This window comes from Rhinoraja longicauda, chromosome 5, assembly GCF_053455715.1.
Source record: "Rhinoraja longicauda isolate Sanriku21f chromosome 5, sRhiLon1.1, whole genome shotgun sequence".
Classification (NCBI taxonomy): Eukaryota; Metazoa; Chordata; class Chondrichthyes; order Rajiformes; family Arhynchobatidae; genus Rhinoraja; species Rhinoraja longicauda.
In genome coordinates this window covers 13,587,272-13,605,259 of record NC_135957.1, presented here as the reverse complement: position 1 = coordinate 13,605,259, position 17,988 = coordinate 13,587,272, and the positions used below count along the sequence as shown (strand labels likewise).

Below are 17,988 nucleotides of genomic sequence, written 5' to 3'. Positions count from 1 at the left end.
AAATTTTCGGCTTGGACATGGTGGGCCGAAGGGCCTATTTCCGTGCTGTATGACTGACTTTATAACTTTCCTTTGTCGTTACTGTTTTATTTTCTGTTTCTTCCTGTTTGCATATTATTTGTTTTTATTACAATTCTGGGAAAACTATATTTAGACGGGCGGTACGACAGGGACGGTGCAACGGAAGAGTTGTTACCTCACAGTGCCAGAAACCCAGGTTCAATCCTGACTAACGGTACTGGCTGCATGGGGTTTGTACTTTCTCCCTGTGACCTTGTGGGTTTTCTCCGGGTGCTTATCAAAACATATAGGATTATTAAGGGGTTGGACACGTTAGAGGCAGGAAACATGTTCCCAATGTTGGGGGAGTCCAGAACTAGGGGCCACAGTTTAAGAATAAGGGTTAGGCCATTTAGAACGGAGATGAGGAAAAACTTTTTCAGTCAGAGAGTTGTAAATCTGTGGAATTCTCTGCCTCAGGCAGTGGAGGCCAATTCTCTGAATGCATTCAAGAGAGAGCGAGATGGAGCTCTTAAGGATAGCGGAGTCAGGGGGTATGGGGAGAAGGCAGGAATGGGGTACTGATTGAGAATGATCAGCCATGATCACATTGAATGGCGGTGCTGGCTCGAAGGGCCGAATGGCCTACTCCTGCACCTATTGTCTATTATCTATTGCTCTGGTTTCCCCCCACACTCCAAAGACATTCAGGTTTGTAGGTTAATTGGCTTCGGTAAAATTGCAAAGGTATGTAGGATAGAGTTAGTGTGCAGGGATCGCTGGTCGGTGTGGACTCGGTGGGCCGAAGGGCCTGTTTCTGCGCTGTATCTCTAAAGCAAACTAAATGATCTTGTAACGATACATTCTTCCCGCTGCTGTCATTTGATTACTGCAAGCAGACATCTTGGGTTTTCTGAATGTACCTTTTTATAACTATAGATTCTCCCTCCCCTGACTCTCAGTCTGAAGGAGGGTCTTGACCTGAGGTCTGAAGGAGGGTCTTGACCTGAAACATCACCTGTTCCTTTTCTCCAAAGACGCTGCCAGACCCCTGAGTTACTCCAGCATTTTGTGTCTATCCTCGGTGTAAACCTGCATCTGCAGTTCCTTCCTACCCATCCCATGGGAGATTGCAGCACTTTGGCCACAAGGAGAGGAGTTGAGTTTAGTTTAGTTAATTGTCACGTGTACCAAGGTACAGTGAAAAGCTTTTGTTGTGTGCTAACCAGTCAGCAGAAAGACAATACATGATTACATTTGAGCCATCCACAATGTACAGATACAAGGTAAAGGGAATATCGTGAATAACGTTTAGTACAAGTTAAAGCCAATAAAGTCCAATTGAAGATAGTCCAATGAGGTAGATAGTAGCTCAGGACCACACTCTAGCTGGTGATAGGATTGTTCAGTTACCTAAAAACAGCTGGGAAGAAACTGTTCCTGAATCTGGAGGTGTGTGTTTTGACACCTTTTGCCCTATGGAAGAGGGCAGAAGAGGGAGTGGCCGGGTGAGACTGGTCCTTGATTATGATGATGGCCTTGCCGAGACAGCGTGAAGTATAAATGGAGTCAATGGAAGGGAGGTCGGTTTGTGTGATGGTTTAGGCTGCGTCCACAATTCTCTGCAATTTGTTGTGGTCTTGGATGGAGCTGTTCCCAAACCATGCTGTGATGCATCCCGATTAAGGACAAGGAAGGACGGAGTGGGTGTCTACTCCATCGGCAGGTTGGCACGGGAAGATGAGGTTGGACCATGTGGGGACCATGTGGGGAAGAAATGGGAGAAAGAAGGATTAGGTTGGAGCATGGTGACGACTTCACTGTACTTGACCTACGTCTGCCTGATCTCGGGAAGCAATGGTGCCAGTTGCTGCCAATGTCCTGCCCTCTGGGTGGGGAGGCTTGCATTGGTTGCCAGCATGCCCAGTGCCCACCCTGGAGCTGGCAACCAAGTTTGTCAGTGATCACTGTGCCCCGTGTTTGGTGTCGAGATTGAAAAGCAGGGCGGGTGGCCAACCATGATGGCATTGACATTGTGGCACGGTGGTGCAGCGTAGAGTTGCTGCCTCACAACGCCAGAGACCCGGGGTCGATCTTGACTACGGGTGCTGTCTGTGCGGAGTTTGTATGTTCTCCCCGTGACCGTGTGGGTTTTCTCCAGGTGCTCCTGTTTCCTCCCACACTCCAGAGACGTGCAGTTAATTGGTTGTGTAGGTTAATTGGCTTCTGTAAATCCTAAATTCACCCTAGTGTGTCGGATAGAACTAGTGTTGGTCGGGGCGGAATCAGTGGGCCGAAGGACCTGTTTCCACGCTGTATCTCTAAACAAAACGAAACAAATATGATATTGCGTGATGGTGTGTGACAGGGGATTTGTAGGTTGGGCTCAAATTCCGTTTGGTGCATGTGCTGGTGTGTGAGTAATGGGGACATGGACTACTGAGCGGTATATGGAAGTGGTATTTTTATCTTGATTAATACGGGTGTCAAGGGTTATGGGGAGAAGGCAGTAGAATGGTGTTGAGAGGGAAAGATAGATCAGCCATGATTGAATGGCGGGGTAGACTTGATGGGCCGAATGGCATAATTCTGCTCGTATGAATGATGAACTTATTTGACGTTTGACTCACTGAGCTTAAACACCCAAAGGTTATCAATAAGCTTCATACAACACTATCAATGCACCTTGCATTGATCTCAAGGTCAATCTCCTCCCACTTTTTTTAAAACCCCAAAATAGATTTATTCAAGTATTTACACCACTATTTACAATACAGAATGATTCAAAACAAACCCAACACCACAATACAAGGAAAACAAATTTTCCTTAAACAACTATTTCCCCATCCTCTCCTCCCACTGTTGTTCACGTGTAAAACTCAAGGTTTTTGCCATTGAGTTAATAGACGTCCCCGGCCATCTCCTCCCTCTGAAAATTGTCTGCGCTTGGCTATGGATAGGTACAAAGTGCTGGAGTAACTCAGCGGGTCAGGCAGCATCTCTGGAGAACATGGATAGGTTCAAAGTGCTGGAGTAACTCAGCGGGTCAGGCAGCATCTCTGGAGAACATGGATAGGTTCAAAGTGCTGGAGTAACTCAGCGGGTCAGGCAGAATCTCTGGAGAACATGGATAGGTTCAAAGTGCTGGAGTAACTCAGCGGGTCAGGCAGCATCTCTGGAGAACATGGATAGGTTCAAAGTGCTGGAGTAACTCAGCGGGTCAGGCAGCATCTCTGGAGAACATGGGGAGGTTGTTTTGGGTCGGGGCCCTTCCTCAGACCCCAGACTCCCTCAGACCCCTTTGGGCCCCAGTCTTGGTTACGTCGTACAATCCCTGTTCCAGGCGTACCCCGACCCTGTCCCCACACTCTGATCACCGCTACATTGACAACTGCATCGGAACTACCTGCTGCACCCATGCAGAATTTATAAACCAGCTTCTGCAGTTCCTCTATGCACTCTCTCGGTTGGTCGCACCCTCTGCTCGCGTGCTGTCGTCTGCACGTTAACCTCTACCGATGGTTCCAGCCACATACCTGGTGCTGTTGAGGAGGTGGCGCTCTGCACCGCTAACCCGATGGTCACGAGAGGGCAGGCAGCCAATTGAAGAGGTCCACTCTTCACAGGGCGGAGAACCAACCCTTCAGCACCATGACATCAAAGCTCTTCCCACCGTCTCTTCAACCTGTGTCCTGAGAGCTTCCAGGACTTCTTCTCCACTCGTTCCTTTGGACCGATGCGAGTCGCTCACTGGCAGACACCCTGTGCCAGCATGGGGTGAAGGTGAGGGGGAAAGATTTAATGGGAGCCTGAGAGGTAACGTTTTCACGCAAAAGGTGGTGGGTGTATGGAATGAGTTGCCGGAGGAGGTAGTTGAGGCAGGGACTATCACGACATTTAAGCAACATTTAGACAGGTACATGGATAGGACAGGTTGAGAGGAATATGGGGCAAATGCAGGCAGGTGGGAAAAGTGTAGGTGGAACATGTTGGTGGGCATGGGCAAGTTGGGCCGAAGGGCCTGTTTTCACACTGTGGGCCAGGGTGGTTGAACAGCATGGCTGATCCTCACCGGGAACTCAAGCCATATAGTGAGCAGGCAGGTTAAGGCGATGTTGTGTAGGAAAATAACTGCAGATGCTGGTACAAATCGAAGGTATCACAAAATGCTGGAGTAATTCAGTGGGTCAGGCAGCATCTCAGGAGAGAAGGAATGGGTGATGTTTTGGGTAGAGACCCTTCTTCCGACTGATGTCACGGGAGGGGGCGGGACAAAGATAGGATGTAGTTGGAGACAGGAAGAAAGTGGGAGAACTGGGTAGGGGGAGGAGAAAGAGAGAGACAGAGGAACTATCTAAAGTTAGAGAAATCAATGTTCCTACCGCTGGGGTGTAAGCTGCCCAAGTGAAATATGAGGTGCTGTTCCTCCAATTTGCGGTGGGCCTCACTATGACAATGGAGGAGGCCCATGACAGAAAGGTCAGATCGGGAGTGGGAGGGGGAGTTGAAGTGCTGAGCCACCGGGAGATCAGATTGGTTAAGGCAGACTGAGCGAAGGTGTTGAGTGAAACGATCGCCGAGCCTGCGTTTGGTCTTGCCGATGTAGAGAAGTTGACATCTGGAACAGTGAATACAATAGATGAGGTTGGAGGATGTGCACGGGAACCTCTGCCTCACCTGGAAAGACTGTTGAGGTGGAAGGCTGATGAGGTGGAAGATGTGGACAAGGACTCTATCCTTGTTACGAATGGGGAGAGGGGGAGCAAGAGTGGAGCTATGGGATATTGAGGAGGCCCTGGTGAGAGCTTCATCTATAATGGAAGAGGGGAAGCCCCGTTTCCTAAAGAATGAGGCCATCTCTGATGCCCTAGTGCGAAACACCTCATCCTGGGCCCAGATGCGGCGTAGATGGAGGAATTGGGAGTAGGAGATAAACTTTTTACAGGAGACAGGGTGGGAAGAAGTGTAGTCAAGATAGCTGTGGGAGTCAGTAGGATTGTAGTAGATGGTGAGATCCAGAAAAGGTAGGGAGATGTCGGAGATGGTCCAAGTATATTTAAGAGCAGGATGAAAATTAGTGGTGAAATTTATGAAGTCTGAGTTCTGCATGGGTACAAGAGGTACACAAGAGATATATATATATATTAAGGCGCTGTTGGTTCATCATGAATGACTTAGCTTTCCAATCTAGCTTCATCTGCCTTCACATGATAGTGATGTGTTATCTTAATAAAAATGTGGGAGGGGTACTTTGGGAGAAGATAAAAGATGAACACTGCCCGGTCCATCAAGAGTACTGACCTCCCCACCATCGTAGGAACCTACAGGTGGCACAGTGGCGTAGAGTTATTGCCTTACCAGAGACCCAGGTTTGATCCTGATTATGGGTGCTGTCTATACGGAGTTTGTACATTCTCCCCGTGACCACCAGGGTTTTCTCCGGGTGCTTCGGTTTCCTCCCATTCTCCCAAGACGTGCAGGTTTGTGGAGTAATTGGCTTTTGTCAAAATTGTAAATTGTCCCTAGTGTGAGGATAGTGCTAGTGCACGGGGTGATCTCTGGTCGGTATGGACTCAGTGGGCCAATTGGCCTGTTTCAGCGTTGTATCTCTAAACTAAGTTAAACTAAACTATAAACTAACTACTGTCTCAAGAAGGCAGCTAATATCATCAAAGACCCAAACCATCCTTGGCATGCACTATTCTTGCTGCTACCATCGGGAAGGAGGTACAGAGGCCTGAGAATATAACCTCCGGGTTTGAGAACAGCTTCTCTTCAACCATCATGCTCTTGAACCACCCTGCACAACCCTAACCCTACCTCAGCACCAAATTACTATGGACTTTGTATAAGGGTTCACTGTGTACTTTAGTTGACACCGTTATGGTCTGGTTTGCCCAGTATAACTGATAATTGATTGTATATTTATTTGCATAGAAAGGAACTGCAGATGCCAGTTTACACCTAAGATAGACACAAAATGCTGGAGTACCTCTAGTTTCCCTCTCCTCGGATTCTCAGTCTAACGAAGGGTCTCGACCCGAAACCTCACCTATTCCTTTTCTCCAGAGATGCTGCCTGACCCGCAGAATTACTCCAACACTTTGTGTCTCCATCTTTGGTATGTTTACTTGCGTTGCATTTAATGTGCCTGTAAAGCTGCAGACTGAATTTAATTGTTCTGTTGCCAATGCATATGACAATGAAGCACTCTTAAAGGGCCTGTCCCACTTAGGTGATTTTTTAGGCGACTGCCACCAACTGTCAAATCGTAGCAGATCGCCGAAGTTTTCTTTTACCCTACGACAGTGGTGTCCAAACTTTTTTTAAAGAGGGCCAGATTTGATAATGTGAAAATACCCAAGGGCCAATGGCCCCTTTAACTAATGCGCTCCCCCCCCCGGACCTCGCGTCTGACAATCCGCGGATCGGGCAGCGCTGAACGCCGGGAGGTGTAGTTGCCTCTCCCCTCCCCTCTCCCCTCCCCCTACCTTCATTCTGTTAGACAGTGCTGGCGGGCCATAAATAATACATTTTAAGACGGAAGCTGCGGGCCGTATAAAATCTGACCTCGTGCCGCGATTGGCCCCCGGGCCGCACTTTGGACAAGTCTGCCCTACGACAATGACCACGGCAATGCCGAGTCAGATCGATACAAGTTACTTTTTTTGTGAAACTAGCACCTGGCAAAGAGATTACACCGTCTTCGGAAACATCACGAAATTCCCACGCTTATCAATGCTTCTCCAGCGTCCTAATTTTCGCTGAAATCACTGACAAGTCTGTAATTACTTGAGAGTTTTGAAATATAACATCTTGTCCGGGTTACTTGAAAACCAAGCTTCACGGTAAGAAGGCATAAACTAGATTGACTTCCAGTTTACTAATAGCAGTATTAAGAAATTTAATTTTAAACGTGGTTAAATGGATTTTTGTGCGAGTGTGGGCATTCTATGAAAATGTACGGGAGATGCATATCTGGTTTCTGGGTTGCATATCAGGGTTTAGAGCCTACTTTAAATGCAATTGCTGATGGCCATAAACATCCCAAAATTTCCCACGCTTACCTGACCGTCAAACTGTCGCCTCCAATCTACCTGTCAAATGTCCTGACGGTAAATAAATTGGTTAAACACAAGTATTTTATGGTATCTTCAAATGACTTTACTTAATTTAATATTACGTGCTTCTAAATGCATCTGCAACAACCTAGCAAACCTGGGAACAGCATGCGACAGCGCCCGCAATAAGCAACGATACCTGGTGACAAGCCAGCTGTCGCTGAGAAATTTAAATCCGGTTAATTTCTCAGCGACACGCCGAGATCCCCTATGATTCTTTGAAGACTCCTCACGATCATTCCCGCGACACCCCGGCGACCTGTCGGCGACAGCCTAATTGCAGGCAGTCGCCTTAAAATCGCCTAAGTGGGACAGGCCCTTAATTCTTGGTATGTCCAGACCTGGGCTTTATCACACTGCACTGATATGATGTGGTCCGCTGGGTTCTATGGATGGTGAGGGAGGGAACTCTATGTGGGCGGCATGGTGGCAAAGCAGTAGATTTGCTGCCTCACAGCGCTAGAGACCCGGGTTCAATCCTGACCAGGGGTACTGTCTGTGTGTGGACTTTGCACGTTCTTCCCGTGACCGCGTGGGTTTCCACCGGGTGCTCCGGTTTCCTCCCACATCCTGAAGACGTGCAGGTTTGTAGGGTAATGGCGTCTGTAAATTGCTCCCTAGTGTGTGTAGGATAGAACTAGTGTGCGGGTGATTGCTGGTCGGCACGGACTCGGTGGGCCGATGGGCCTGTTTCCGCGCTGTATCTCTAAACTAAACAACTATGACCAGGGTCAGAGTTCACATTCTAAGATAAGAAGCTGTGATTGTGACGAGAGGTTACAAATGATGACGAGGTTTCACACAATTGTGATGCCCTGTGCATCGATGTGTTAACTGCATGCCCCATGCATCGATGTGTTAGCTGCATGCTTCCTGGTGACTTGTGACATTCTGGGGGAGAATTGACAGGTAATACCTCAGTTCAGTTGGAGGAGGGAGCGGAAATGTTAGGAAAATTCCAATCCATTGCCTTCTACTTAATAGCGACTGGTCCCTGGAGATCACTCTGGTTTTGGAGAACCTTCCCCTTGTAAGTGGCGATGTTGGCCACATCCAGCAAAAACAGATGGAAGGAGATCAATGAGCTGCTGTTGCCTCCATCAGACAGCAGCTAGTTGAGTTTAGTTTTTGTCACATGCACTGAGATGCAGGGAAAAGCTTTTATTACGTGCTAACCAGTCAGCGGAAAGACAAGGCAGCCTAGCCTCTCAGTCTGATGAACGGTCTCGACCCGAAACGTCACCTATTCCTTTCCTCCAGAGGTGCTGACTGTCCCGCTGAGTCACTCTCGCACTTTGTTTCTATCTCGGTGTAAACCAGCATCTGCAGTTCCTTCCTCTACACATGTCTCGATTAGTAAGACATCGAGATATATTTGACTAATCTCGATGTATTTACGCATTATGCTGGGAATGAGTCAAATGGACCTTCTCTGGACCTTTTCCAAAGCATCACTATTACCCATTTGTAGGAGGACACTAAAGCTGGATTAAGTTTTGCAATAAATCCCAGCCAAGATCAGAAAAAAAAGAAGCATTAGTGTATGATCCAGAAAGAGAGGAACTGTGTTGACAATCAACTAAAATTCTTGAATTCTGTTTACATCATTATTTACTTATTCACCACAGATTCTAAACATGGAAACTCTGGACAAGACTCTAAACTACTATTTTGTTTCATGGTTTGGACCGAGGGGTAAGTAGGAATTTACTTGCTGTGTTTGTTTGTAAACGTTGCTTTGTCATGCAATGCAAGGGTTCTCACAGGCTGACAGTTAACATTGTACTGTAAAGGACAGTTCTGTAAAGACTCATTATGTGGGCATTAATTCAGCTGCTGGCATGAACGTTGACAGTAATGTGCATCTTATTCGGTGCAGTTATTTTAATGGGTTTATCTTAAGAGGAATAGCCATTCCAAAGCCGTAAAGCAAAACTCAAGTGATAAGTGTAAATAATTATGGGGAACCGGTGGGCGGCACGGTGGCGCAGCGGTAGAGTTGCTGCCTTACAACGCCAGAGACCCGGGTTCGATCCTGACTGTATGGAGTTTGTGCGTTCTCCCTGAGACCTGTGTGAGTTTTGTCCGGGTGCTCCGGTTTCCTCCTACACTCCAAAGACGTACAGGTTTGTAGGTTAATTGCTCGGTATAATTGTAAATTGTTCCCAGTGTGTGTAGGGTAATGCTAATGTGCAGTGATTGCTGGTCAGATTGCTGGTCGGAGCGGAATCGGTGGGCCGAAGGGCCTGCTTCCGCACTGTATCTCTAAAACTAAATTAAACCATATTGGGTGCCCTCATCAGGATACTCTTTTAAAAAATAAAATAAAAATATATATTATATATAACTTTAGACGTTAGACTTTAGAGATACAGCTTGAAAACAGACCCTTCAGCCCACTGAGTCCATGCCGAACAGTGATCTCCCCGTACATGAGCACCATCGTACACACTAGTGACAATTTTCCGAAGCCAATTAACCTACAAACATGTGCGTTCAGAGTGACACTGGGGCGCAGCGGTAGAGTTGCTGCCTTACAACACCAGAGACCCTGGTTCGATCCTGACTATGGGTGCTGTCTGTACGGAGTTTGTGCGTTCTCCCTATGACCGCATGAGTTATCACTGGTTGCTCTGGTTTCCTCCCACACCCCAAAGGTGTACAGGTTTGTAGGTTAATTAGATTCGGTAAAATTGTAAATTGTCCCCAGTGTGTAGAATAATGCCAGTGTACAGGGTGATCACTGGTCGGCGTGGACTTGGTGGGCCGAAGGGCCTGCTTCTGTGCTGTATCTCTAAAGTCAGCTGCACGGAGGCAGAGAGGAAAGCTCTTCAGTGGGTAGTCCATAGAGCTCAGAGGACCATCGGAACACAGCTACCAGCCTTGGAGGGCATCTCCACGACACACGATGCCTCAGAAAAGCCACCAGCATCCACAAAGACTCTTCACACCCCTGCAACAGTCTGTTCAAACTTCTACCATCGGGCAGACGATACAAGGCCTTCTACGCCCGCACCTCCAGACTCAGGAACAGCTTCATCCCCAGGGCCATAGCTGCTATGAACCGGTCCTGCTGAGCCGGATGGTCACATCGCACAGTGATCCGGCACAGATCTACTTGCACTTTATTCTGTTTTAAAACTGTTACAATTTGTTTCATTGGGTTGTTTAAATTAATACTGACTAGCTAATTAATTTATTGCATCATATGGGAGGCGCATTCCCAATCTCGTTGTACCCCTGTACAATGACAATAAAGATATATTGTATTATATTGTATTGTATTGTATTGTAAAGTCTAAAGTGGGAATGTGAGTAGTGATGAAGCAACATTGAAACTTCAAGGGATGAGGACTAGTTCTAGACACAGGGACTACAGATGCTGGAATGTTGCGTAGAGCACAAATTGCAGGAGTGAGTGGGTCGGGCAGCATCTCTGGAGAGCATGGACAGGTGACGTTTTGGGTCGGGACCTTCTTCAGACTGATTATAGTAGGGTTTTCTAGGTTTCCCTGGTTTCTCAGCTTTCTCTCCCCTACAACAATCAGTCTGAAGAAGGGTCCTGATCTGAAACATTGCCTAATCCATGTCCTCCAAAAATGCTGCCTGACTTGCTGAGTTACTTCAGCACTTTGTGTTCTATGTGGACAAGCTAAGTGAATGAGAAGCAACAAAGCCAAATTGGATCAAAATAACAAACATTTTCTTCACTCCGAGTTTCTTGTTTAGCTTCAGAGGTACAGTGCTGAAACAGGCCCTTTGGCCCACAATTTTATCGAAGCCAATCAACCAACAAACCTTTTCATCTTTGGAGTGTGGGAGGAAACCAGAGCACCTGGAGAAAACCCATGCGGTCACAAACTCCTTACAGACAGCACCCATGGTCAGGATTGAACCCGGGTCTCTGGCGCTGTAAGGCAGCAACTCTACTGCTGCACCACTGTGCCACCCTTGGCATATGGTAATAAAACACTCTTGATGACTCTTGATCTCTCTGAGATTAGGATTGTGAAGGGGGAAACGGAAGCCATTAAGCCGAGGGATTTCTTGCTTCTGCCTCTTTTTATCTTTACTGAATCATTGAGTTCTGCATATGGTGGCACGGCAGTAGAGCTTCTGCCCTACAGCGCCAGAGACCTGGGTTCGATCCTGACTACGGATGCTTTCTTTACAGAGTTTGCACTGCATGCGCTTTCTCCAGGTGCTCCGGTTTCCTCCCACACTCCAAAGAAATGCAGGGTTGTAGGTTAATTGGCTTCTGTAAAATTGCAGTGTGTAGGACGGTGCTATTGGACGGGGCGATGGCTGATCGGCACGGTCACGGGTACATGGATAAGGTTTGGAGGGATATGGCCCTCTAATGTAGATGACACGTGATGGCCGGTGTGGGCAAGTTGGGCTGAAAAGCTCGTTTCCACGTTGTATGGCAATCTTACATAAAAATAAAAGTCAAATGATCCATGACTAAGAATAGTGTTTGCTGTGATGTGTTAGATGTCATTGCCCTTTATATTTCAGGCATGAAGAACAATCTATATTATTATATTACTAAAACTCTCATCTTGAATATATATACGTAAATATATAGATTTCATTGCATATTTGTACGTGCCCGAAATACATCCAAAACGGTTCACGATAGCGCAACAATTTTAGGACCATCTTACTCACCATTGTCCTGCGGTTCAAATGGTTGTTATATTTTTAAAGTTTTTCAATTTTATTTGAAGCAATTTAGAAAAGTATGTTGAAATGTAACAGTTATCATCAAGAATATTTTATTGTCATAAGTCCCGAAACGAGAAAATGGGATTTTTACTTGTAGCAGCACGACAGATATTTAGACGTATTACAACATAATAACAACATAATAAGCAACAAAAAAAATAGTTCGGTATATATTTAAAAAAACAGTTAAATAAATAGACAATAGTTGTGCAAAGTGAAAACCAATGCCCCCAAGTCTATGACATTCTGAGCCTATTTGGAGGTTGTGATGTTTAATAGCCTGATGGTTGTAGGGAAGAAACTGCTCCTGAGTTGTAGTGTTGTTGAGAAATGCAACTTGGAAACTGGCCCTTTTTACAGGTTGTTGTTAACTATCGAGCACTTAGACCAATTCTACCCTAATCCGTATTATTGCCCCCACAAATTCCATCAACGTCCCCACAGACTCTTTCGCTGACCTGCACTCTAGGGCCAATGTACAGTGACCAATTCCCCTAGCAGCCGTTTGGGTTGTGGGAGGAAACTGGAGCACCAAAGGGGGGAATCGCACATGGTCACAGGGAGAACATGCAAACTCCACACAAACAGCTCTGAAAGTCAGTGGGACAGTGGCACGGTGGTAGAGTTACTGCCTTACAGCACCAGAGACTCTGATTCGATCTCTGACTATGGGTGCCGTCTGTACGGAGTTTGTTTGTTCTCCCTGTGACAGTATGTTTTTACTCTGGGTGCTCTGGTTTCCTCTGGTTTCCTCTCATATTCCGACGGTGTGCGGGTCTGTAAATTGTCCCCAGTGTGTTAGAAGTGGATGAGAAAGTGGGATAACATAGAGCTAATGTGAAGTGATCGTTGGTTGGCGTGGACTCAGGGGTTTTCTCCGGGTGCTCTGGTTTCCAGTCACTTTCTAAAGATGTGCAGGTTTGGAGGTTAATTGGCTTCGGTAAAATTGTGAAATGATTCCTACTGTGTAGGATAGTGTCCGTGTATGGGGTGATCGCTGGATGGCACGGACTTGGTCGGCTGAAGGGCCAGTTTCTGCGCTGTATCTCTCAAGTTTAAAGTCTGAGGTCAGGATCGAACCGGGGTTGCTGGAGATGTGAGGCGGTGACTCTACCAGATGCGTCACTGTGCCGCCCTAGCTTTGTCGAATGATAGTGGAGAATCTATATGACAGTGAGAAGATGGGGGCGTGGACTCCTAATGCATTGGCGAGACCAAGCGCAGACTGGGCGATCACTGAACATGTTCGCTGAACACCTGTGCTCAGTCCACCTAGGCCTACCTGATCTCCCAGTTACAAAACACTTTAACTCCTCCTCCCATTCCCACACTGACCTTCCTGTTTTGGGCCTCCTCCACTGTCAGAGTGAGACCAAATGCAAATTGGAGGAACAGCACCTCATATTTTGCTTGGGCAGCTTAAAATCCAGCAATATGAATATTGATTTTTCTAATTTCGTAACCCTTGCATCCCCTCTCTCTCCATCCCTCCCCAACCCTAGTCGTCGTTCTAGTTTCAGGGTCATCCTGCTGAATTTCACCGTCTGTATAACTTGTTATCACCTACCATACAGCCAACAATGGACCATTGTGGGCTCCACCTTTCCTTGATCGTCATTGCTTTTTGCATAGCTTTCATTCATTTGTCCTTTGTACCGTCTATATCTCTCCTTTCCCTCTCCCCTGACTCTCAGTCTGAAGAAGGGTCGTGGCCAGAAACATCACCAATTCCTTCTCTCCAGAGATGTTGCCTGACCCGCTGAGTTACTCCAGCTTTGTGTGTCTTTCTAGATGACAGTCACGTGCCTTGCACCTTTGTTATTTACAATCTTTGTTGAATGGAAAAGTGTCACATGCATCGATCAGCTGCTGTAACCCCATGGTGCTCTGGTTATTTTAAACAGTCGCAAGGGGACTGTTGTGGGATATCTTGTATTCCCACAGGCAAAGGTAAATTTCCACCAACTGAAGATTCAGTTCCTTCACAGTGAATTGTGCAAGAATGTTGGACGGGTCCTTTGAATCTCCTAGACCCTGTCCAAGTTAATCTGCTAACCAATTGTTCGGCAATCCCCATGTTTCACCGCCTGACTAAACTGTCGCCGTTTCAATCGCTCCCTTGACCTCAACAGGACCCTCTTCCCCAAGCTTGCCTTAACTCTCTGGGGCCTGGTATCCGATATGATGGAACCTTATTTATCCCAGGAAGGAAATTGGTCTGCCAACAATCATAAAGCACAGGATACATGAAACATGAAAGTCCAAGATTGGGGATGTGCAAAGATTGGTGGGGTGAGGGGAGTCAATCTCAGTCTACCCCAGGACAGAAGGGGGAGGAGTTGCACAGTCTGATAGCCACAAGGAAGAAGGATCTCCTGTGGCGTTCTGTCCTGCATCTTGGTGGAACCAGTCTGTTGCTGAAGGTGCTCCTCAGATAGACAATAGACAATAGACAATAGGTGCAGGAGGAGGCCATTTGGTCCCATCGAGCCAGCACCGCCATTCAATGTGATCATGGCTGATCATTCTCAGTCAGTACCCCGTTCCTGCCTTCTCCCCATACCCCCTGACTCCGCTATCCTTAAGAGCTCTATCTAGCTCTCTCTTGAATGCATTCAGAGAATTGGCCTCCACTGCCTTCTGAGGCAGAGAATTCCACAGATTCACAACTTTCTGACTGAAAAAGTTTTTCCTCATCTCAGTTCTAAATGGCCTACCCCTTATTCTTAAACTGTGGCCCCTTGTTCTGGACTCCCCCAACATTGGGAACATGTTTCCTGCCTCTAATGTGTCCAACCCCTTAATAATCTTATACGTTTCGATAAGATCCCCTTTCATCCTTCTAAATTCCAGTGTATTCAAGCCTAGTCGCTCCAGTCTTTCAACATATGACAGATTGACCAGTATGTCATGGAGGGGTTGAGCTGTATTATCCTGGATGCTCCGCAGTTAGAGGAGCATCCTCCCCTCCAAGAACCACCTCCAATTAATCCAACTCCACTCCCAGGACAGAGCCAGCCTCCCTGATGAGCTTGTTGATTCTGTTGGCGTTCGCAGCCTTCCCATTGCCCCTTCAATCTTACTGGGCCCCATTTTACGTATTCCCTTGAAATACACTGGGGCCCTATTTCCTGAACTCCCTTTAAACACATCATGGCCGTGTTTCCCACACTCCTGCTAAACACACCGGGGTCCTGTTTCCTCACACGCCCTATAACCATGCCAGAGCTCGCTTTCTCGTTCTACTTCTGAAGCACACCAAGGCTCTAGTTCCTGTACTCTCTTCAAACTTGCTGGACCCCATTTTCCACATTCCCTTGAAAAACACCAAGGGCCCTTTTCCTTGAGTTCCCTTTAAGCTCACCAGGTTCAATGCAAAACTGATTATACATCTGTGGAATATTAAAACAAAATCAAAAGGACTGCTCCGCTCCACCACCGATTTTTCGGCACCCTTGGTTCCAGAGCCTTTCTGGATTATCGGTTTTGCCTTGACCAACAGAGGTCACGGTCTCTGAGAAGAGTCCAATGTTACCGGAATGGTCCGCCTATGTGCCGAGGAGCCGAGATACCGGCCCACAAAGTCGGCCTCGGAAGTCGGCTTTGGGAACAGATCCGCCGGCTCCAAAGTCCTGTTTCTTGCAATCTGCCTTATCCAGTATTTCACTCTGTGGGAGACGTTGTACATTAAACACAGGAGCTAAACTCAATGCCCCATTTGTTCTGGATAATAATTGAAGATTTTCTTGAATGGCCATCAGCAATCATCTCCTGCTGAATCCTCTTCCAAAATACAAACACCTTCGGAGATGAATGATTCTGCCTTTTTCCGTACTTTTAATGGTTTAGGTTAGAGAGATACAGCATGGAAACTGGCCCTTCGGCCCACTGAATCCACGCCACCCGACCATCGATCACCCGTTCACACTCGTTCTGTGTTATTCCACTTTCTCATCCACTCCCTGCACGTTAGAGGCAATTTAGAAAAGTCAGTGGCCACCTGGAGAAAACCCATGGGGCCACAGGGAGAACGTACAAACTCCGTACAGATAGCACCTGAGGTCAGGATCGAACACCAGTGTGTGGTGCTGTGAGGCAGCGGCTCTACTAGATTTAATTGTTTTTGACATCATTACTACATTAATGACTTAGACGAAGGGATTAAAAGTACCATTAGCAAATTTGCAGATGATACTAAGCTGGGGGGTAGTGTGAATTGTGAGGAAGATGCAATAAGGCTGCAGGGTGACTTGGACAGGTTGTGTGAGTGGGCGGATACATGGCAGATGCAGTTTAATGTAGATAAGTGTGAGGTTATTCACTTTGGAAGTAAGAATAGAAAGGCAGATTATTATCTGAACGGTGTCAAGTTAGGAGGAGGGGGAGTTCAACGAGATCTGGGTGTCCTAGTGCATCAGTCAATGAAAGTAAGCATGCAGGTACAGCAGGCAGTGAAGAAAGCCAATGGAATGTTGGCCTTCGTAACAAGAGGAGTTGAGTATAGGAGCAAAGAGGTCCTTCTACAGTTGTACCGGGCCCTGGTGAGACCGCACCTGGAGTACTGTGTGCAGTTTTGGTCTCCAAATTTGAGGAAGGATATTCTTGCTATGGAGGGCGTGTAGCGTAGGTTCACTAGGTTAATTCCCGGAATGGCGGGACTGTCGTATGTTGAAAGGCTGGAGCGATTGGGCTTGTATACACTGGAATTTAGAAGGATGAGGGGGGATCTTATTGAAACATATAAGATAATTAGGGGATTGGACACATTAGAGGCAGGAAACATGTTCCCAATGTTGGGGGAGTCCAGAACAAGGGGCCACAGTTTAAGAATAAGGGGTAGGCCATTTAGAACGGAGATGAGGAAGAACTTTTTCAGTCAGAGAGTGGTGAAGGTGTGGAATTCTCTGCCTCAAAAGGCAGTGGAGGCCAGTTCGTTGGATGCTTTCAAGAGAGAGCTGGATAGAGCTCTTAAGGATAGCGGAGTGAGGGGGTATGGGGAGAAGGCAGGAACGGGGTACTGATTGAGAGTGATCAGCCATGATCGCATTGAATGGCGGTGCTGGCTCGAAGGGCTGAATGGCCTACTCCGGTACCTATTGTCTATTGTCTATTGTCTATTGTACCAATTATTATCATACCCCATCAACACTTTCATGCAGGCAAATATCCAAAGTCTCAATTTTGTGCTTATTGATCTCAGTCCACTCTTGTTGCTTTTCTTTTCAAAGACTGACGGGATATTTTCTGAGCCAGGGAAAAAGATTTTAAGCTACTGTGTCCCATGATATTGTCACTGACCGGGTTTTAAAAGTATTATTTTTGTAATGGAACAAAGGGCCCACAGTTCATGAGCTTGGATCTTGAGTGGGAAGCAATTCACTTCTATTCTTATTTATTTTTGCTTACCATCCATTTTATCAACATCCATTTGTTACTTTGCCTGCTGCTGTTATCAGTACCCAAGTGTGTACACGCTGACATTCATTGACCTTGGTAAATGTCACATCACCAATCTAACTAAAAGCCTCTACAGCCTAATTCACTCCTGTATTATGGTTGTTGGCTTGGTGTAATATTCAGAGTTAATTACAGTGAGGCTGAATTTCTTCCCAGCTGTTATCAGGCAACTGAACCATGCTATCAACAGCTAGAGAGTGGTCATGACATCCCATCTCCCCTTGGACTATCTGCAATCAGACTTTACTGCACTTTATCTTGCACTAAACATTCTTCCCTTTATCCTGTATCTGTACACGGTGGACGGCTTGATTGTAATCATGTATTGTCTTTCTGTTGACTGGATAGCACCAGCAAGAAAAAGTGAGTGGCACGGTGGTGCAGCGGTAGAGTTGCTGTCTCACAGCACCAGAGACTCGGTTTCGATCTTGACTACGGGTGCTGTCTGTACGGAGATTGTACGTTCTCCCCGTGACCTGCGTGGGTTTTCTCAGCGTGCTCTGGTTCCCTCCCACACTCCAAAGACGTGCTGATTTGTAGGTTAAATGGCTTCGGAAAAATGATAAAATGTTCCTTGTGTGTAGGATAGTGCTAGTTTACGGGTGATCGCTGGTCAGCACAGACTCGATGGCCCGAACGGCCTGTTTCCACACTATATCTCTAAACTAAACTAAACTTAGCA

At 46.7% G+C, this 17,988-nt stretch overlaps 1 protein-coding gene across 1 annotated transcript in view; it reads left to right on the top strand.

The window, feature by feature from the left end:
• The window catches only part of elovl5 (ELOVL fatty acid elongase 5), a 108,128-nt gene that overhangs the window by 42,518 nt on the left and 47,622 nt on the right, over window positions 1–17,988 (top strand). Inside the window, exon 2 of the mRNA XM_078398920.1 lies at window positions 8,750–8,816. Within this exon, the coding sequence (XP_078255046.1) occupies window positions 8,759–8,816 (58 nt within the window). The 5' untranslated portion in view covers window positions 8,750–8,758. The remainder of the gene's footprint in view (window positions 1–8,749; window positions 8,817–17,988) is intronic.